The 22,819-nt window shown below is 39.1% G+C and overlaps 1 protein-coding gene across 5 annotated transcripts; it reads right to left on the bottom strand.

The window, feature by feature from the left end:
* Nucleotides 1–1,874: 1,874 nt before the first annotated feature.
* LOC102797029 (sodium- and chloride-dependent GABA transporter 3-like) lies at nucleotides 1,875–21,145 on the bottom strand. 5 transcript variants are annotated; one of them, XM_006807762.3, is made up of 15 exons: nucleotides 20,973–21,145; nucleotides 15,343–15,516; nucleotides 15,123–15,257; nucleotides 14,855–14,992; nucleotides 6,012–6,090; nucleotides 5,710–5,842; nucleotides 5,489–5,623; nucleotides 5,146–5,249; nucleotides 4,903–5,027; nucleotides 4,612–4,724; nucleotides 4,393–4,530; nucleotides 4,203–4,305; nucleotides 3,599–3,699; nucleotides 3,037–3,207; nucleotides 1,875–2,087 (listed from the first exon to the last, which is right to left on the bottom strand). In XM_006807762.3, the coding sequence occupies exons 2-15, from the start codon at nucleotides 15,494–15,496 to the stop codon at nucleotides 2,043–2,045; spliced, it is 1,674 nt and encodes a 557-aa protein (XP_006807825.3). In that variant the 5' UTR covers nucleotides 15,497–15,516; nucleotides 20,973–21,145; the 3' UTR covers nucleotides 1,875–2,042. The 5 variants fall into 5 exon arrangements, with proteins under 5 accessions (XP_006807825.3, XP_006807826.3, XP_087687868.1 ...); XM_006807763.3 differs by having other exon boundaries at nucleotides 15,123–15,227; XM_087831742.1 differs by lacking the exon at nucleotides 20,973–21,145 and adding an exon at nucleotides 20,082–20,145.
* Between the last annotated feature and the right edge of the window lie 1,674 nt (nucleotides 21,146–22,819).

The following is a 22,819-nucleotide window of genomic DNA, read 5'->3' as shown; positions in this document are numbered from 1 at the left end:
GACCACTGATCCCAGTTTAAGTGGTTGACATGTAAAATAAAGCTGACTTGTGGCATTGCTGGTTCTGGCCTTGGACTGTGTGTTTTATCCCTTTTGCAAGTGGGACACTGGACTGTTTTGTCCCTTCATATTTTTGGTCATTGTACTAATAAATTATCTTTTAGAATTGTATTGGTTGTCATCTTTTGCCCACGGCTGCAATGGCTGGTCACACCTAGAGTCTCTGTGTGTTACAGTAGTTTTTGCTAATTTGCTGAGGAATGATGGCAAATCTGAGCCCCAGACAGATGGTTTGGGGAATAAACAGTGTTATTTGTGAAGGCAACGGGTGAAGGTACCTAGAAAGAAGTTAATATGAAACAGTATTATTTCCCAAATTAAACTCCATTATCTAATTTTACCCATGTTTCACGCGTTCTCAGAGCAGCTGAGATCTGAATGAGAACAGCAGGTAGACGAGAGCCCAGACTTGGATTATACTGTAGCTGAAGTCATGAAGTTTAATGATTTGCATGCCTGATTATCGAAATAAATAAGTTTACTTTGTCTGTGGAGGTTGGTTAAAGATTTTTGGGAACAGTAGTTGGGTGAGCCATATTTGGCTCTTACTGACAATTTATTTTTTTAGCTCAGTCACGTAAGACTAACCTTTAAAGTTGACACCGTTTCTTGTATTGTGTAACTAATCCTTCTTGGTGTACTGGCCAACTAAACTGAAACTGTGAAAACAACATTTTAGTTAACTAAAATAAAAATAACAAACAATATAATATTGCCAAATATCCTTATTTTTGCCTGATGAGGGATCGGTGGTTTATTGAGACTCTGGATGTCTACAAGACTGTGAGTCAACTGCTTTAACAATCTGTGTTTTATTGTAGCTGTACTGTTTGTTGTTTTGTTTTTCTAAATCTCGCCTCTGACATATGCCCTCCTTCACATTTATAATTAAAAAGATGAAAACTATCGCTGAAACGACTAAAAATAAACTAAAACTAAACATTTTTAATCATTATAAAATAAACTAAACAAGAACACTCTGGAAACTAACTGAAATTAAACCGAATTAAAAATAAAGACAAAATAAGAATAAAAAATGATAATAATTACAAAACTATAGTAACTGTGTAACAGATCATACGGCACCTTTTGTGAAAAAGTTTATTCACCTCCATCATTCTTGTAGCAGAGATGAGTAAATCTTTCACATCCATCACATTTTGTGCAAAAATTAAATATGTTTCTGCTGGTCCGCCATCCTCTGTCTTTTGTTTTGACTCCTTGTTCTTTTTCCACTGTTCATCTTGATGTCAAAGACTTCACCTGGTACAATAAGGGGCTGGATATGCAAGCTCATTCATTTACCAATCAAATCACACTGGGGGATGTGTGACACGATCACACATCCCCCATATATATATCATATATATCTCATATATATTTACAGTATACAGTGCAGAGTATATTAAAAACATCAATTTAATAATATAATCAACTGTGTGTGCACTTCGCTCATTCAATGTTATTTTAACTAAAACCATTTAGTTAGCTGACATCTGCAGATATCTAAATGCCTCCCATGTAAATCTTTGGCGAATGGGAGGCTCAAAGGCTACTTTAACTCTGCTGTCAAAAATCGAATTAGCACTTAGTTCACTTTAATTATACTTTTGGTATCATCAACATTTGCTGTTATTTCAGACAATACTGAAACCCTGTTTGCTTATCATCAAAATTTTAGCCTTTTAAATGTAATTTTCTAATTTACAAAGTTTATAAAATGCTAACAACATGAGTATGTAACTGGTTCTTTGTATAGACAGTGTGCTAAAACAAAAGACTTGAGAAATGTCCGAAATGAACAACCATTAAAGTTTGTTTTCATTTAATTGTGAATTTATTAATAAATCATTGCTGATTACTACAAAGTCATGAGAGCTGAAAAGGTTTTTAACCTTAAGTTTTAAGTGAACTGAACTGGTCCCGCAAAGGGCTTCAGCTTTACACTTGTTTCCTCTTAGTTTCATTCCTTCATTTTCTGTCTAACTCACTGGCTCTTCAACAGGACGACAAAGGATGTGCAAACGCTGGAACACAGAAAAGGACGACTGATTAGTTAATACATTGAAAACTTGCCTGTGATTATATATTAAGCCATTCAGCTATGACTGCGGTAGGTTTATGTGATTGATTATGTAAGGTGTGAGTCATGAGTTTCTGGCTCTCTTCCACAGCATGTCTTTCATCCTGTCTTCCTTTTCTCACCCGAACCGTTTGCAGCAGATGGCCCCGCCCCTCCCTGAGCCTGGTTTCTGCCGGAGGTTTCTTCCTGTTAAAATTCAGTTTTTCCTTCCCACTGTCGCCAAAGTGCTTGCTCATAGGGGGTCATATGATTGTTGGTTTTTTTCTCTGTATGAATTATTGTACGGTCTACCTTACAGTCACCATAAAGCGCCTTGAGGCAACTGTTGTTGTGATTTGGCGCTATATAAATAAAATTGAATTGAATTGAATTCAACAGTAATATGGTTAACAGTCTAAAACTCTATAATAAACTGCTAGCATATAATCATAGTGTACAGCTGTACATACAACTAAAAGGTACCAGATTTTCAGAGCCATGCTTCTTTAAAATCAAGCCTGCATCTTTACCTCTACAAAATATTGCAGTTTTATAAACTCCCAGTGCATACCTGTGCTCATTTGAGGGTCGAACCATCATAACATGAAATAACGAAGATAAATATTTACATTTTTCTAATTCTCAAGCCATGAAAAATAGGACAAAAGACCATCACTGAAAGAAGAGCCTATTTGTCAGCTTTGTAAAATTAAACAATATTAATGGGTTAACAAGTTTTGTTGAACTTGAACTAACTTTGAACTAAGCCACGCAGTGTCACATCTGTGAATTACAATAGCTGGCTGGCTTTATTCTTTTATATGTTATGTATTGATTCTACTAAAAGAAGAAGAAAAAGGTCGGTGTTAACAGTGTGTGGCAAAATAGCAGGAGTATCTTCACTGAGCACTGACCTGTCTGAAGGTGCCTGGTGTTAAATACATTTGTACAGCTGCGCACAGTGGTACCATGAGAACAGACGACAGAGTCATGGCCCATCCTAGCGTGTACGCCCAGTCTGGGTAAACGTACGAGTTGTTAATCTTGAGGTGTTGATAATCAACGAGGTACAAGATGAAGGAAGACTGGAAAGGTTGGGTGAATCACAAAATAAAATTTAGATACATAGTTCTTACATGGTTATATCCCATAGTTACAATAATTACTGAAAGAGACGATGGCAACGTTAAAATCAGTAATGAGTATTAGACTAGTGAATAATTGCCATCTCACTTTGATGCAGTTAAATTTCGAAACTGTAACAAACATAAATTGTGATCAACTTGTTAAAATGTATCACCATCTATCCATCCGTTATCGTTACAGGCATGGAATTAACTGGAGATGCAACTTTAAATTATAGTAACAGAATTCCAGCTGGTGAACTATGACGATGCATGTCATAATTCACAGGCCATACTCAAGGTGCACACTTACAAATAATCTATTGAGTGAATTTAAATGTTTTGGACTCACAAATGTCAGCAGAGGAATGATGTATCTCCAGCACAGATTAAAGAAGGCAGATGGTTTCTGTCCTGCCATGTCCTGAATAATGTTGGAAAAACGTTCAGCACCTGTTGGAAGTTCAGAGGTTCATGTAAAGATATGGTATAAAACCCTTTTCTTATTTTGCGCCATTTATGGAAAGCAGTTAAAACCATTTTAAAAGCTTTGGGTTTCCAGTGAACCACGGGGGCAGCCGATTTTAGAAATGGAGAAAACTTGAAACAGTGGTGAACCTTCCCAGGAGTGGACAGCCTACCAAAAGTACCCCAGGAGCACACTGGTGACTCATCTGGAAGGTCACAAAAAAGCCTAGAGCAACCTCTACAGGAGCCACATGTCTCAGTTAAGCTCAGTATTTATAATTCAACAGTAAGAAAGACACTGAGTATAAATGTCATCCTACTTTGCTCAGTGTGGCTTTTACTCATTTTGTCTGAAAATCAAATAAATTATGTGCTGCATTTGGGTTTTTCGTCTATTTTTCTACTTGGCTACTCACTCAGCATTTGAACATCTGTGACCATCTGCTCATTACGGTAATGTCTTCTTGTCTATGTAGTCAAATACTCACCAAAAATCCAGGCTACAGCCACACACTGACAAACAGCCATACAATCCTGACAAGCTCTGGTGCAACCGTAGTAATCAATAAGCTGGAATATATAAATTCCTCCCTGGCGGAGAATGAGAAAGGGTTTTAATAATTAACAAAGTTTAGAAAAACAACCAGCATTTTAAGCATCTATCTGGTTATTTTTTACCTCGGTGACCATGGTCAGATGGATGAGAAAGAAGGCTGAACAGAAGATAAAGACAAAGATCTCATGCCTCACCGGAGCACGAAACAACGTCGGAAACAAGTCACTGATGGAGGTGATGACACTCTCTACTGTCACAAACTGGAGACAGGATTATGAGTGACAAGTTTATATTCAACTGAACAGTTGTTAGTTAATAAACAGTCAGTACAACATTCCTACATGTGTGTCGACACTGAGCAGAATGAGCATCAGGAAAAAGCAGACGGTCCAGAACTGTGGCAAAGGCATCATCGCTGTAGCCTGAGGATAAGCAATGAAGGCCAGACCTGGACCTGTGAATCACAGTTAAACAAGAACGACATCTATACTCACCATAAAACATTAATACAAAACCTTGTTCGAATTAATACTTGCCTTCAGTACTCTTTTGCTTCAGAATACATCAACAGAGCTGAAAGAGCCTAAAACCTTGACTTCACTCTGAATCTTTATATGTACAAGAAGTTATACCTGACTCAGCCACAGCATCCACAGTTACACCCCGTTTCTCTGCCATGAATCCCAGTACAGAGAAGACGACAAACCCAGCAACAAAACTGGTTCCGCTGTTCAGCAGACACAGCCAAAAGCAGTCTCTGGGGGGCAAAGTAAAGCAATCATAAAGTCTGTATTTTTTCCATATAATTGGATATATAATAGTTAAACCTATTTTTAAATCCAATAAAGGTGACAATTCATGTAACTTGTACCTACTTATAACAGTTATTGTTGTAATCATTGTAGCTGCCCACAACATTTAGAGTCCCCATCGTCAGGCTGTAGGAGAAGAATATTTGAGAGCCTGCCTCAATCCAGACCTGTAACAGAAAAATATATATATCAGATGCATGTATCAGAAAAGGCTGTATTATACTTGAAATTGTTTTTTATGGGAATGTTTATATGTTGATTGGCTCAATTAAAGGTCCTACAGCAGAGTACAAAAATAAATAAATAAGTAGAAATCAGTATTTTTAAATTAATGATATTTATTCAAGTTTGTCATGCTGGCATGCTTAACCAGGATGGTGTACATGAAATTAGGTAAGCAATATACCTCAAGGTTAGCCAGCTGGTTCACATCTGGATACAGGTAGAAGTAAATTCCTTCCCATGCACCTGGTAAAGTGAGCCCTCTAATGAGCAGTATTATGAGTATCACATAGGGAAATGGGGCTGTGACATAGGCTACCTGAAAAGAAAAAAACATGTTTATTTAAAATCTTGTGATGCAAAATAAAGAGTTCAGCTTAAAGTTATCAAAATACTTCCAGTGACCTTTCCAGAAGATCTGACACCTTTCCAAATGCTGAAGTAACAGAATACCCAGCTGCCCAGTAAACAAAGAGCCAGCTCCCACCTCACACTGCCCATTTCCTCGATACCCGCAGACATGCCCAGCATCCGACGCCTCAGAGAGGGAAAATAAGGAAAAACAAAAATCATGTTTTTAATTAATTTATAATTTGTTATGTTCAATTAAAGTAATTAGTGGATTTATACAGAAACTTGCAGCGATTGCATTAGAATTCAAATTTTACTCATGAGAGCTCTTTAAAGTATAAGTGAATTGAACTCACTCCCAGAACTCGACTGCAGCAGAGGTGACGTCGGTTAGATTTGCAGTCCCGTTAGATGAGTAAAGACCAAGACAGTTAGCTGGATTGGGGTGAGATAAGTAACTTATAACAACAATAATAGTAATACATTTTATTTATAGGCACCTTTCAAAAGCCTCAAAGTCACCTTACATTAGTACAGCAATTTAAAAACACACACACACACACACCACTAAATGGAAATTAAATACACAACTAAAACCCCAAAACAAAAGCATAAAAAAATTCTAGAATTCTAACCACAGAGAAGAGATTTACAGTAATCAAGACTAGATATGACAAGAGCATTGACAAGTATAGCAGTATTGTTTGAGTAAGTGAGAAATGAAAGCAGTTAATATTGCGAAGATGAAGGTAGGCCGACTGGGTGATATTGTTTATATGTGCTGTGCAGTGTTGGGGAGTAACGGAATACATGTACCGCCGTTACGTATTTAAAATACAAAATATGAGTAACTGTATTCCGTTACAGTTACCGTTTAAAAGGGTGGTATTTAGAATACAGTTACTTTGTTGAAATAAAGGGATTACGCGGCGGTCTTTTCCTGTTTCATATGTTGGGCTATGCCCTCTCTATTTTTTGTAATTCCACACCGGTGGAAACCCAAACAAAACACACATTAAGAGGCTCAAATGTCCGTGTCTCAATCTCGAGTCTCATAATGACATGAATAAATATTTTTTTAAATGATTTAATATGAAGGCAATAGCAGAGTGTTACAGACATAGCCCTGAAGAATGTAGCATCATGGGCAGTGTAGTCCGTGCTGCAGGGAGAATGGACTGCCATACACGTTATGTATCTATGAGCGAGGGAGGGAGAAAAAGGTGAGTGGAAAAGTACGAGTTGTCATCGAGCAGAAACGGGAGCTGGAAGCATGTAAATATAATAATAACCACTGAAGCCAAAAAAGAGTGCCTGACGAGCCCAGTTGTAAGTAAGCTATTAAGACTCGAGTGTAGGGGAGACCGGGGATAGTTGTAACATTTTTGACATTTCTGTCTGTAAATTAGAGCTCTTTTAAGGTAGTGGATTCAAAATGTAATGCAAAGTATTTACATGTCTCGGCTATTAAATAGTGCAGCTGTTTTCTCTGCAGCACAATTACCCATTGCATGGTATGGTCTCAAACACAAAGAGTGAAATGTTACAATTAACCCCATAGTCTGGGTTAGTTGTAACATATCCTGGGGTGAAATGTAACACAATGAAATAAGGGTACTAACAAAACATTAACATGTAATCTTTGTTTATTCAACACATGATTGCACTTAGAGCCATTTATGTAGCTATGTGTGTGTGTGACAGAATGCAGAAATCTAGCTTTTGAACATATGCCAACCCCCCAAAAAAGACAAATTATGGAATTTTCTGCAACTGAATATTTCATTAATTTTGGTTGGTCTTCCTTGAGTTTGGCCTCATTGGCTCAGTGGGCATTATAACCTACAACTCTTGCACCAATTTTGAACATAACAATGAAGCTGAAAAAATGTAGTTGTTCACCAGCATCGCAATTCCATTACATTTTTTCATAGCTTACCTTGGTGTGGTTTGCAAAGTGCTTCAGAAAGATGAGGAAATCTGTTTCTTGCACCCTCCTGATTTATTTCCACTACCAGTACTTCCTACTGGTCCATCTCTGACACAGTGGTCTGCATAATGTATGTGTGGGAACACAAACAGTGGAGGAATTCTGTTGCCAATGGCATTAACCGCATATACAAAAGCGACCAGTGAACCTCTCTCTGCTGATGTCGTTGCCCCAACTTGTTTAATATAAGTTAAAGTAATAGTGTGGTAAGTTGTAACATCTGCATTATTGTTACAACTGACCCAGACTCCTATAGCCATGAACTAGCTAACATTACAGCCAGCGGCTAAAATATTAGCACTAAAGACCTACACAGAATATATCCCCATAGACATACAAATAACATAATTTAGGTTTGATGAGTTTAACTGCAAAGCAGATAATGCTATTAGAAACTGAAATAAAGTAGAAAAACTTACTTTTTGGCATACAAATTACTTTTTTTCGTGTAAAATTGTCTGTGTTTGAAAAAATGTGCTGATTTTTCACATGTGATAGCAGTTCTGAATTGGGCATGCACAGGATGAGTCACATCATTTGAAACTTAGCACTGATTGGAGAAATTGGAAGTGTTACAACTGACCCACGTTACAACTATCCCCGGTCTCCCCTACACCGTGTTCCTGTTTTCCTCTGAAACAATGAGTTCCATTGGAGCAGCCTTTCAACGCCTCTCTGTCTCTCACCAGCAAAGTTGACCAAGACAACAAAGTAAAGCTAGTTTTCGGCTACGAGCCCGACACGGAAACCGAAGTGTTAGCCAGAGGTCCTTTTACTACGGTTCGGAGCCGCGGACCTATTTTATATACACGCGGAATAGTTTTCTATACGAGATCGCTGCAAAAAGTGCAGCCTCACCTAATGTCCACCTACTGTTACTCATTTTATATTAAGATTTAAAAATCTAGTTGCTATTGAGTAGCCTGCGAGTAGCCTTCAGTAATAGTAATGAATCACACAGGAATAGGACATTCATTAGTTGTAAAAAAGCCTGATAATATATTAAGTAATCCAAAGTATTCCTCCCTCCCTTGCTTCCCCCCCTTCCTGACACTATGATTAGGGGTGGGTTTTCATAATCGATTTATCAATTAAAATCGATTCTGGCTTGGATAACGTAAAATCGATTCATTAAAATCCTGAATCGATTTTTTTAATATAAATTTATTTTGCCCGAAATGCCAGAATCTCTGGTGAAATCTCACAAAATTTCAACAACCACCAAACAGCTAAGACAGTAAATGAGAGCAGGAACACGGATTCTGCACAAAGACACAAAGCGCAACCCGCGGATCAGAATCAGTGAGATGTCGCCTTTCTCACAGTCGGGGCTGAAAGCCGACAGCTCGCTGATTCCGATGTTTCGGCGGGTCCGCGCTTTGTGTTCACGCCCTTTATGCGCTGATTCTAAAGCTGTTAGTTTGATGTCTCTCCAAACAATATTGACCGAACCAGCAGCAAAAGAAGATCCAAACTACGCTTCACATAAACATCGTCATGAATTCACTCTGACTTTTACTGTTTTGCTTGACCACAGCTCTCTCTCTCTCTCTCTCTCTCTCTCTCTCTCTCTCTGTACTTCAAGAACAGTTTCCCGTCTGAAAATCTGTTTTCTTCATTATTCGCTTGCTTGTTATTCACAAGTCTACCGTAGTTTACAGCACTGTTGCCCGACGTTTTTTTTTCGTTTTATATACTTCCGAAAAGAAAACCTAATTTCCCCAATAGGCTTCTGAACAAATTTAAACTTTTTAAAATTATGCAAAATGCAAAACGGTTAGCGTTGTCTCTCATAAAACCGCTGTAACTTCAGAGGTAACGTTCATGTGTTGATTAATGGTTTTCTTTCGTTTTTGATGTACTGCAGAATATTTTTATAAAATCCCAGGCCAGGAAAACCACCTTCATGTTTTTCTGTGTTTTATCCTCAGCTACTTTGACACAAAGGCATCTGCTGTGATGCTCACACCTTTGATAAAGTCTTGCGTGTGTCAGCTTCCTTTTTATAGATACAAAAATATGTAAATGTACTGATCTGAATTATAATATTTCTGACTGTCAAAATTTCCCAGATTCAAATCGAATCGAATCGAATCGAATTGGGACCTTGTGAATCGGAATTGAATCGATTCTAGAAATCAGTGACGATACCCAGCCCTAACTATGATGACACCCCCCTCCTCCAATCCCTCTCTCAGCAGCAGGACATCTCCCCCCCCCCTCCCCCCCCCCCTCCTTCCAATCATCTCCCAGTGTCACAGTGGATCAGGTCAGGAGACAACTGAGGAAGCTTCGCCCCAGAAAGGCAGCAGGTCCGGACAAGGTGTGTCCGAGGATGCTAAAGGCGTATTGCTGAACTTGGGGAGCCGCTACAACGAGTCTTCAATCTCAGTCTGCGACTGGGGAGAGTGCCCGCCCTATGGAAGACATCCTGCATCGTCCCGGTCCCCAAAAGGAACCGGCCCAATGAGCTGAATGACTTCCGACCGGTGGCACTGACATCACATCTTATGAAGACTCTAGAGCGGCTCTTCCTCAACCTCCTCCGACCACAGGTACAACATGCCCAGGACCCACTACAGTTCACCTACAAGGCGGGCGTCGGAGTGGAGGATGCCATCCTGTACCTCCTGCATAGAGCCCACTCACACCTCGATGGGGGAAAAGGCACGGTCAGGATCCTGTTTCTTGACTTTTCCAGTGCCTTTAATACCATCCGGCCCTGTCTGCTCCAGGAGAAACTGAACAGGATGGAGGTGGACCCCTGCCTGGTGGCTTGGATCTCCGACTACCTCACCGACAGGCCACAGTACGTCAGGCTGAAGGACATCACGTCTGACACTGTGGTCAGCAGCACAGGAGCACCACAGGGAACTGTGCTGTCCCCTCTTCTCTTCACCCTGTACACCTCTGACTTCTGCTACAACTCTGAATTATGCCACATTCAGAAGTTTGCAGACGACACAGCCATCATGGGGTGTATCTGGGATGACCAGGAAGAGGAGTACAGAAGTCTGGTGAGGAACTTTGTCGCATGGAGTCACACAAACCACCTGCAACTCAACACCTCAAAGACTAAGGAACTGGTTGTGGACTTTGGGAGGTCCAGAGCAGGTCCACTGCCGGTTCAGATAGAGGGGGAGGAGGTGGAGGTGGTCAACAAGTACAAGTACCTCGGGCTGTGGGTGGACAATAAACTGGACCGGTCATGCAATACAGAGCACCTGTACAAAAAAGCCCAAAGCCGACTGTACTTCCTCAGGAGGCTGAGGTCTTTTAACATCTGCACGAAGCTCCTGAGGATGTTTTACCAGTCAGTGGTTGCTGGAGTACTGTTCTATGCTGTGGTGTGCTGGGGGAGCAGCACAGCAAAGAAGGACTCATCCAGGCTGGAGAAACTGATCAGGAAGGCTGGCTCTGTGGTCGGCATGAAGCTGGACACTCTGGTGTCAGTGGCAGAGAAAAGGACACTAAAGAAACTGCTGGACATTATGGACAATGCTGGGCATCCTCTGCACACGGCCATAAACAACCAGAAGAGTCTGTTCAGTGACAGGTTGCTTCTCCCAAAGACAAGAACCAACAGACTTAAAAACTCCTTTGTCCCACACGCCATCAGACTGTTTAACTCCTCTCTGGAGGGGAGAGGGAGGGGAAACAGGAGGACAAAGGAGGGGGGAACAACTAAGCTGTAGTGCCTCTCCACTTCACTGTGCAATTACCTTTTGTGCAATACTTTTTGTTAATAATCAGCGGTGCAATAGACTCCATACTTGAAATGTGCAATTCACTTGTATTTTTATTTTTATTTTTATTCCTATTTATCCCCTTTGTATATTTTATCTATATATGTCTTTGTATTTATATATATATATATACAGTGTTGGGAAGGTTACTTTTAAAATGTATTCCATTACAGAATACAGAATACATGCCCCAAAATGTATTCTGTAACGTATTCCGTTACGTTACTCAATGAGAGTAACGTATTCTGAATACTTTGGATTACTTAATATATTATCATCCTGTTTACAACTACGTGAATGTACTATTGCTGTGATTTATTACTGTTACTGAAGGTCCGCGGCTCCGAACCGTAGTAAAGGACCTCTGGCTAATACGGTGGGTTCTGTGTCGGCTCGTAGCTGAAAACTAGCTTTACTTTGTTGTCTGGGTCAACTTTGCTAGCAGAGACAGAGAGAGGCGTTGAAAGGCTGCTCCGACGGAACTTATTGTTTTGGAGGAAAACACGAACACGGTGTACAGTCGAGTCTTAATAGCTTACTTACAACTGGGCTCGTCAGGCTCTCTTCTTGGCTGTAGTGGTTATTATTATATTTACATGCTTCCAGCTCCCGTTTTTGCTCAATGACAGCTCGTACTTTTCCTTTTTCTCCCTCCCTCGCTCACAGACACATAACGTGTATGGCAGTCCATTCTCCCTGCAGCACGGACTACACTGCCCATGATGCTACATTCTTTAGAGCTATACCTGTAGCATTCTCCCTATTAGCTTAGCACAACAACAACTGGCGCTCTCTCACCCAGGAAACACGCACAGAGAGCGTCATCCTGTAACCATGGCAACCGTAACGCTGCTGCCTGGAACAACAGAACGTAGCTGTCAAACAAAACCCAAACAGTCCTGACCCGCGACAATATGAAACAGGGAAGTACCGCCGTGTAATCCATTTATTTCAACAAAGTACCTGTATTCTGAATACCACCTTTTTAAACGGTAACTGTAACGGAATACAGTTACTCATATTTTGTATTTTAAATACGTAACGGCGGTACATGTATTCCGTTACTCCCCAACACTGTATATATATATATATATATATATATATATATATATATATATATATATATATATAATATTCTTAACTCTGTAACTTCTGTCGGTGCTGTGCTTTTTGGAAAACAAATTTCCCAGAGGAACCCACCCGAGGGATTAATAAAGTTTTATCTATCTTATCTATTCAGAATACGTTACTCTCATTGAGTAACGTAACGGAATATGTTACAAAATACATTTTGGGGCATGTATTCTGTAATCTGTAGTGGAATACATTTCAAAAGTAACCTTCCCAACACTGGTGCTGTGGAGGAGATAGAACTATCAATGATGAAATCCAGACTCTAAACCTGTAGGGAAGGTATGCAAAGGGAATTATCGATAGATAATGAAAAACTGTTAGGTTTAGACAGAGTAGATGTTGTAACAATAAGAAAACATTCAGTTTTATTACCATTAATTTCAAACATCCATCCATCCATTCGCTTCCGCTTATCCTTTTCAGGGTCGCGGGGGGCGCTGGAGCCTATCCCAGCTGTCATAGGGCGAGAGGCAGGGTACACCCTGGACAGGTCGCCAGTCTGTCGCAGGGCTAACACACAGGGACAGACAACAATTCACACTCACATTCATACCTAGTGGCAATTTGGATTATCCAATTAACCTATCCCCATAAGCTGCATGTCTTTGGACGGTGGGAGGAAGCCGGAGTACCCGGAGGGAACCCACGCAAACACGGGGAGAACATGCAAACTCCACACAGAAAGACCCCGGCCTGATGTTGGAATTGAACTCAGGACCTTCTTGCTGTGCGGCAACAGTGCTAACCACCGTGCCACCGTGCTGCCCTAATATTCATTTCAAATTTCAAACAAACATTCAAAAACAGATGTGGGTGGGAGAGTGGCAGTGGGTTTGGAATACAAATAGAGGTGGGTGTCATCTGCATAACAGTGAAATTAAATGAAATTATTGCAGAAAGGCAGAGATAAACTGAATTAATCAACTGGATTGTGATCTGTGTATGCAGTTGCACAAACTGTGAACAACTGGAGAGGTATCAGGGAAACCAAGCAAGTGCCATATTGTTGATGCCAATAGAGGCTGATCTATAGAGTAGGATATGATGGGAGATTGTATCGAAAGCTGCATTAAGATCAAGGAGAATGAGAATAGTGATGAGTCTGGAATCACCTACAGGTAAAAGATCATTTGTAACTTTCACAAGAGCTGTTTCTACACTGGAAATTAACATAAACCAGATTGAAACTCTTCATTTAAATTATTTCCAGTAAGGCGTTTATGAACCAATAAACCAACTGTTCAAGAATTTTGGAAAGGAAAGGCATGTTCTAAACTTTTAAATTGTTTGGGTCTGAACCATTTTTTTCAGCACTGGAGTAAGTATTTCCGTTTTTAAAAGTACTGGAACAGAACCAGAGATAAGGAAGGAGTGTACAACATTAGTAGTAAGTGGGCCAAGAGAGGGGAAGGAAAGTTTAACAAGATTGGAAGGCAGTGGATCAAGTGGACAGGTCATTGACTTTACCTTACTAATAATGGAAGATATTTGAAATACTGAAGTAAGCTCAAAACTGGATAAAGAAAATGACAGTCGGGTAGGTGAAAAGGTGCAAGCAGAACACGTCCCTGCTTTGCAGGAAGAAGGCAATTGTTGATGAACATTCATAATTTGGTATAAAAAAAAGTCCATATATTTATTACAGAGTGCACCAGAATGTGTTAAAGCTGTCTGAATGTGGAAAACAAACTACATATATTTCCTTCAGCAGACTGAATAATATTAGTGTAGTAAGCAGATGTGGCCACAGTTGTTCCAAGAGATTAACAACAGTAACTAAATAAACTATATATATATATATATATATATATATATATATATATATATATATATATATATATATATATATATATAGTTGATGTATATTTATAGTTAAAGAATATAATTTGTTTATGATGTTGTTTATGACTAAAATATATGTCTGTATGAATAATAGGTTTAGTTTCCCTGAAGAGATGCTCCAGGTGGAACACGAAAACAATCATTTTAACCATTAATGTGAGGTAAACTGTTATATACTGCTATATACTATATACTACTATATATACTATACTACAGTAATATACTATGCTATACTACAGTAATATACTACAGTAATAGCCTGATAGATAAAAGAAGATGATAGATAAAAATGTACAAAGCTGAAAATGGAAAGACTGATTTTGTGCTTATACTGTTTTCTTATGAGTGTTGACCTCTATTTCCGGGGGGTGGGGGTGGGGGGTAATGTTGTGATTACAGTCATTTCTTGCAACTTACTTTTATATATTTACAAATCTAAAACTGTTGCTAATATCATGCCTTTTTTGCCGATTGAATGTTGCCTTACCTGTATTCCAGGTGTTCTCACAGCTGACCCATGGCAGCTGGGAGCTGAATGAGAACACGAGGTAGAAGAGAGCCCAGACTTGTATTAAAATGTAGCTAAAGTCATAAAGTTTCATTATGAAAGCTCCATATCCAATTCCTATAATGGAAATAAAAATGATGGTTAAAATGTTGTAATATGTGGACCTAATACAACATGAGCATTTAAAACTTCACATATAATTTCTTATTTTCCCTGCTGATTTAATATTTTAACTGAACAAATATACCTTGTGCCAGTGGACACAGTTTCCTCCAGCAGGTGATAAATCCTTCTTGAGTGTACTGACCTAATGAAGTCTCCATTAGGAACAATGGTATCCCACACACCACAGCTAAGAGACAATATGGCACCAGAAAGGCACCTGAGAATATTCAAACCAAGATGATTATGTAGCATCGAATGTGATCTTTTTTATGCTACTCAAGGCAATGATCCTTTTAACTCACCTCCACCATTCTTATAGCAGAGATAAGGAAATCTCCACACGTTGCCCAGACCCACCACATTTCCTGCAACGACCAAAAGATATTCTGTTTTGTTGGCCCACCGTCCTCTGTCTCCAGCAGTGTTCTGACTTCGCTTTACTCTTCCTTCGTTCATCTCAAGATGAAGGATTTCGCCTGTTGTGCAGTAGAGAGCTTTAAGTGTTTTGGTGTAGTTTCATTAAGTTATGAACAATATAAATAGAACAATATAAATTATTATAACGCTTTGGGAAGCGCGTGGCAGTTGACCGGTAACAGTCATGCATCAGGCACTCTGTTGCACTCCAATTACGCGCGATGACTTTACTTTTTTTCCCTTTGTCCCCCGAAATCTGTGCAGTTATCACAAAAACAAGATTTTAGTAAGTCATTTGGGTCACAGTAATTTGGCCAGGTGTGATGAAAGGGTTAATATTGGAATATTAACAGTCTGGTGTTTTGCATAATCGGAGTTACCAGATATGTGTTCCTGCGTTGGCAAAACGTCCTACCGTATGTACTTGATGCACATTCCTGCTGTCACACAATTCCAGCATAAATTTAAATAGTTAGGACGGTTTGCCACTTAACTTTACCCATCAGCGTATGCTTCTAGCTCATATTCATAAAGGTAGGACGGTTTGCGACTTAACTTTATTTTAAAATTGGGTTTTAAAATAAAGTTGCGCAGAAACAACGGGTAGGATGGTTTGTCAGGACGGATTCCCAGAACACCCCGGTCGGGTTTTTTGTCCCAGTCCGCCCCAGTTTGCAGATATCTTGTGTGAAAAATCACACATGGAATTTGTCGCTTTTTATGGAGTTTTCGCAATGAAGAGAACTGAAACCGTTAAACAGCAGCCGAGACAGCAGTTAGATCCTTCAGCATCCTGCGGGTGCATTTGCGCAAAGATCGCCTGCAAACTGGTGATTGGAGATGTTCGGGAGGTTCGAAACTCGACTCGCCTTTCTACGCAAATGAATTAAATCTGATTGGATCTAGAACATTTTTATTTCATTTTTATTCTTTGACGAAAGTGTGAAATTTCATCACATCCTGCACTTTCAAAATAATTGCATTTTCAGTAACCAAACAACAATACACATAGATAACTGAAACAATAATGTCACATAGACAAAGACGAAAAAGACAGTTACGTCCTTTGAAATTAAAGGTTTGGCTTTAAGTCTGATTTGATTCTATTTTCAAGACAAAAAAAATTACGGACTTTTCGACGACTTACAGACACTTACAGGAGGAAGCTAACCATCTTTTTTTAATGTTTGCAGACCTTGATGACGGTGCCAGTTTTATAAAGACACACAGATTTCTGAAACTGGTTGAGTTGAAGAGCCAAACCATGTCATTTCTATTTTTAATTTAGTTGTCGTCTTGTTTTCGTCAGGAAAAAAAGGCCGTTGACAAAACTAATATTGGTCAACAAAAGTAACACTGCTTTAAAGAAGGAGCAGACCCGGAGAAAACGCGAGTGTTCACAGGTATTTGTGAAATGAGTGAATGAACCAAAAACATTTGCAGTGACACTTCCCTTTGTTAATGTTGTCAAAACTCACTCTCAACAACTCTCAAAATATCTTCAGACTGTTTCAAGGTGTTTTCATTATTAATTCTATCATTATTTATCATTACCCAAAAAGATAAACATCAGTCAAGCCATCTTTGAACATCGTAAAGATTTTTCTGAAAGGATTAATTAGCGTTGTGGATGTATTCGCTGCTGGGGGAAAAGGCACCTACTATAAATACAGACACGTGGAATATTAAACATAAGCTGGTTTTCACACACACACACAAAGAAAATTAAATTTCCTGAACTTTGTAACATCCAGGTTCTCAACCCTCCTCTTGTGTTAGCTTTCTGTTATCATCTCTTGTGTTAACGGGTCAGTTTTGACCCGTGAATTAAATCAGTTATAAAATACACTAAAAACAATAAGTGATCATCCAATTTGTTTCTCATCTCTTGGTTATCTTGTTAGGCTTCCTTATCCATGAAAATGTTGGTTTTAATGCTTTTGGTGTGGGCCTGTGGGTCTTTTTTTGTCACTATACCCCTCGATTTCGATTAAAAAAAATTGTAAAATTAACCTCAAGAGAATCATATTAATAAATAAAAGGTTTTTGTGTTACCTGACTATTACTGAGGGGTATAGGACACATCTCTTAAATAAATCTGTTTTATTGATTTTTTTCATTTTAAGATTAATTACTAAAATGACATCTATGGTGTTACGGGTCAATTTCGACCCATAGATATTTACATCAAGAAAAGACAAAAAAAATTGTTGTTTTTTAGCAGTAGACCTTTAATATAAACTGAAAAAAAGAAAAAGTCCACTCCTCCTTTCTTTTGGTTATAGTCGTGGGTAATTGTGGGCTTTTTATCACTTCCCAATGATACAGCTACATCTTTGTGAAGTTTCCTTTGTGAAGTTCTTGTCCGAGGTCATATCTGGTAAAAAATAAAATATTACAGCTGATATTGTGATCCTGCAGTCCAGTGGTCATATCGAGGACCACACATTTTCATTGTTTCTTCTCAGGGGTGCCACTCACAGCTTTGACTGTGAAAATCTGTACATTCCAGCCATAGTTGGTTTTTGCATCACAGGCTTCCCAGATTTTTCTGCCGTATTTTCCTGGCTTACTGGGTATGTATTGCCGGTAGGGGCATTTTCCTCGAAAAGTGGACAAGACGTTCATCCACTGTCACCTCTGGCCCTGGGATGAACATCAGGGGAAGAAGCTGCACCCATCTCTCCCAGACATCCCTGATGGGAGCAAGCTTGTCAGACTTCGGTCTGGTCTCAAATCTGAGGACTCCTGAATCAAAATGATATCAAATGTGTGAAGTGACATCGTTGCCCAGAAAATGATCAGATGTGTCTGTGTCTTCTGGATGATAGTCCACATTGTCTTCCTCCTAGAAACCTGCCCATCTGAATCTCTATGCTGCTCTGTGTCCTCTCCTTCATTTTCACCAAAAATATGATGCAGAACTTGGCTCACTGTGAATCTTCTTCTCATTCTTGTATGCTGCAAATTGTAAATGTGCACTCTGGAAGTCAAATGGCCACTCAAATGAGTGAATTCACCTCACATGTCTTGACATGTCCCGTCTTTATTTTGTTTTGTTTTTGTGCAGGTATACTGCAAAAAACACGCAAATTAAGAATCCCCTAAAGCTCATATGATTAGGAGAGGAGCTTGCTGTCAATGTTTTAGCTGACAGTGCACTTATGATTTCAGTTTTGGCTTTAATTATTGCTTTATACTCATAATATTATACCTGGGTCGAAACCGACCCTAACAACACAAATGTCATAATTTCAACTAGGGCATTTTATAATTTAGTGAAAATATTTTTTTTTGTTTTATTTTGTAGAAATAGAGGTTCCTGACAAAGTCAAAAAGCCTTGATACAATAAACAAATGTTTGTGATTTGTTTTATGCATTTGAAATTTAAAATGGGTCGGTGACGACCCTAACACGAGAGGAGGGATAAATACAGACACGTGGAATATTAAACATAAGCTGGTTTTCACACACACACACAAAGAAAATTAAATTTCCTGAACTTTGTAACATCCAGGTTCTCACCTGCTCGTTAAGTGATGAAGTATTGACCCTGATTTCAACTCCAAGCGTCTACTGCTGATGAATTAGGCTCTCCTCTTTTTAAATGCCTTTTCGTGGTACGTGTTTGGGCTGAAAGTCCAACATTTGATCTTTAGAATGTTTTAAATTATTAATTAACAGACAGTTCTGCCTGAATTTGTATGTTTAAACGAGTTGCCCTCAAGTCTGCTTTCAGTGTGAACATTAAACCAAGGGCGTAGATTTAGTTTTGGCATTGGTGGGGACGGATGATTCAACCACCGAACTCTGCCCTGTTTCTTTTTTTTCTTCCTTTTTGTCTTTGCTTCTTGATATATATATAAAAAAAGGAGAAATATACTTGCCCACACATGCTATTCTGCATGCTTTTAAACCGTTTAAAATTACAATTCATAGTTTTATATGTGAATTAGATAATGTTAAATTACTATTAAACAAATGACTGACTAAGTATTTTAGGCTTTAGTTTACTTCAGTCATATTCCATATAAATCAGGTATCATACAAAAGTAAAAATAGCTTCAAATATAGTCATGACAATAAAAGAATATGACTTTAAGGACTTAACAACATTACTTCAGTTATATTACACCAACATCTCTTATACATTAGCACTAAGGGAACACTGAATGACCTGGTGGGTTTTGTCCATAAAACTACTCATCTAAGATTACCACAAAGTAAAAGATCTTTCAGCAACATTATGCAACATTTTAGCCACTATTGCCCTCTATCAGATCAGGGAGCGGAGATTTTTTACTCTAAACATGAACTACTGTTACAGCAACAGACATGGATTACTGGTGTCCCACACAACAACTCAATGTCCACCCTGTGAAGGAGCCAAACACATGCCTTCTCCTCTCGTTAACTGAGATAAACTGCTGGCATATTTGTTTTACATCTATACTGTCCAGTCTCTCCTGGTGGACACACAGCAGCATTGTTTAATCTCATTTGAGTCATTGTTGACCTTAGCCATCTTTTTAGTCTTCTGAGAGCACTGAAGCTTCTTTCAGCCTCAGTGCATGAGTTTTATCCTCAGATTAAAATTATTATTATGTGCTTGATGTGCCTCACCTTTGGCCCTGGCTCTTCCCCTCTGACTGCACTAGGACATATTGCCACCTGATAAAATAACACATTGATTGGTGCCATATAAAAAGTGAGACGTGTCAATTCAGATTCTTTGTCAAATATACACTAATGAATCAATTTACATCAGCAGCCTAACAATTGTCATGATGATAAATACTAGTTAATCTATAGCACCAAATCATCAGTCAGTCACCTGTGACCTCACCTCTTCACCTCTGAGCTACAACATGGCAGAGCTGCCTCTGTCACCTGACAAATAACAGTGAGACATTCCAAATACATGCAGTCACACATGTGCTTCAAATACAGTCATGAACCAACAAGTCATCCAATTTCACCTGTGATCTTGTGTCACCATTACTCTCTGAGCTTTGTGTTGGTTCTTCTGTCACCTGACAAATAGGACATACATGACAATAAGAATAAAATGTGGAGCTGCTTCAGTGTTTCTGTCAATTTGTGCAGATCTTGACTCATCAGTAATGTTTGTAGGGTGAGTGCATTTTTAAAACAATTTGTGCAAACTGCATTACAAGGTGGATATTTGCAAAATCATGACTACCTCATGATATTTTGTCTCAAAAATTAACCTATGAATATGTCAGTTACTCTCCCTCTTCACGCAGACCACTCCAGTTACTCTCCTGCAGCAGTTCCACTCCGCAAGCCTAATTTAGTCAGACGTGCTATGTTACTTTGTAAATAAACCTTTTAATACACTCATCACGTGTCTGAGTCTGCTTTCCGGGTCACCTTGAGCATTGCTTATGACAGAACGATCTGGTCAACCCATTGACCCCACGCGCCCAATACATTTACCGTCAACGCGCAATTTCAGGCAACATCGTGGTTCAGCAGCTCCCAGAAACCCACCAGTTATTTGAGCGCTTCGATGAGTTCCTTCGATCCGCTCATGCAAAATTGTTCTCAACTCAGCGTTTCACGGAATCAAGCCAGAACCGAGGTCGTCGTTCTGCAGCAACTCGACACTCTGCCCCGGGGCGCAACCCTGTTCCCCGCCTCACTGGATCTGTTCGGGAGGAGTCGAGAGCTGGGCCGCTGTGTTCTCGTGTTGAAAGTTTTTATTAGTTCTGACAGAGCATTTAAAGGCACATAATGAAGGCATAGAAGAAAGCTTAAAAAAGAATCCGATCTGGCGGCATACAATAAAAGCGCAAAGCAAGGAAAAAAGAAGAATACGCACATAAGATGGATTCTTTTCAGCGTTTGGCTGAATAATCTAGTGGTTTATTGATTGAAAGTTATAGCTACAGGTAACATTAAACACGGGGAGGGGGAAGTCATCATATTTTCTGTCATCATACGACTGATGTTCAGCAGGGTAATAAAGGACAGACACGCGCTGGAGTGAAGCAAGAGGAACGGACCACGTTGAGCTTAGACGGTGAGAGATCTGAAATGAATTATTATACAAACAAATCTGTCTAACTGCCTTCATTCGGTCCAAGAGAACATAGGATAAAGTTCTGCTCCATCATAGTGCTTACGCCTAGGCAGGATAAATGTACAAGTTGTTTCTAATCAACCAGGTAGAAGATGGAGGCTATCTGAAAAGGTCAGGATGTTATGCCAACCACAGTTATTCAGCAATTAAGTGTATCATTGCTGAATAACAGGGGGAATCTTGACTCCTTGTAAGAAAAAGTGTTTAATCAATCTGAAGTATTTCGTTTTAGAGACAAAAACAAAACCTTTACACCCCAAAAAGTTGATTCTGTTCATCTGGACGTTTTGGGAATTCCTTACCTGGATGATTGAGCTTGCATCAACACATAAACTTTTACACCTTTCAGCTGCAATCTGTACATTTTAATGAGCATGCAATGACAGTAAACTCAGTAAGTGTTCTTCTTAAGACACGTTAAAGAGAAACTGTTACTGCCTGTTGCATATTTTGATAAGCACTTAGATTATACTTGCACACACTGGAAACAAAACAAAACTGTGCATGAAGTATAAAGCAAGTTTGCTATGACAAGAGAATATGCTGAGACTATTTTATGTTTGCATCTTATTTTACCACATTCAAAGAGGTACAGAAATATGAGTTCACAAAAAAATGATTCATTAAATTATAAAATGAATTCGCAAAAACGTGGAGAAAAAAAAGGTCTTCAGCTTTACAAATGTCAACATTTTGTTTGACTGCTTATATTTCTATGCACGTCACTGGTTCTTCAGTTGGACAACAAAGTATACGTGCAAACTCTAGAACACAGGGAAGGACTAGCGATTCGTGAATACGTTTTTAAATTATAATAACACAGATAAATCAGTGCAGTGTGTTTTAAGCAAAATAGCACGAGTATCTTGACTCAGCACTGACCTGTCTGAAGGTGCCTGGTGTTAAATACATCTGTACAGCTGCAAATAGTGGTACCAAGAGAACAGAAGACAGAATCATGGCCCATCCTAGTGTGTACCCCCAGTCAGGGTAAACGTAGAAGTCATTCATCTAGAGGTGTTGGTAATCAGGAGGTACAAGATGAAGGGACACTACAACACAAAATTCTTTATATGTGGTTGTTACCTGGTTATATGACATTATAGTACGTCATTCAGTGAAGTAATCAAGACGTCTCTAAAAGACAATAACAAGTCTTAGCCTAGTGAGTAATAGCACGGTCACTTAAAGCCTTTAGACACTGGACCCTTAAAATTCACTCAAATATTTTGTGCGTTAAAAACATTTTTTGAAC

This window comes from Neolamprologus brichardi, chromosome 18 (genome assembly GCF_056152115.1).
Source record: "Neolamprologus brichardi isolate AB-2024 chromosome 18, ASM5615211v1, whole genome shotgun sequence".
NCBI lineage: Eukaryota > Metazoa > Chordata > Actinopteri > Cichliformes > Cichlidae > Neolamprologus > Neolamprologus brichardi.
The sequence above is the reverse complement of the archived record's forward strand: the minus strand, read 5'-3'. Positions and strand labels throughout refer to the sequence as shown.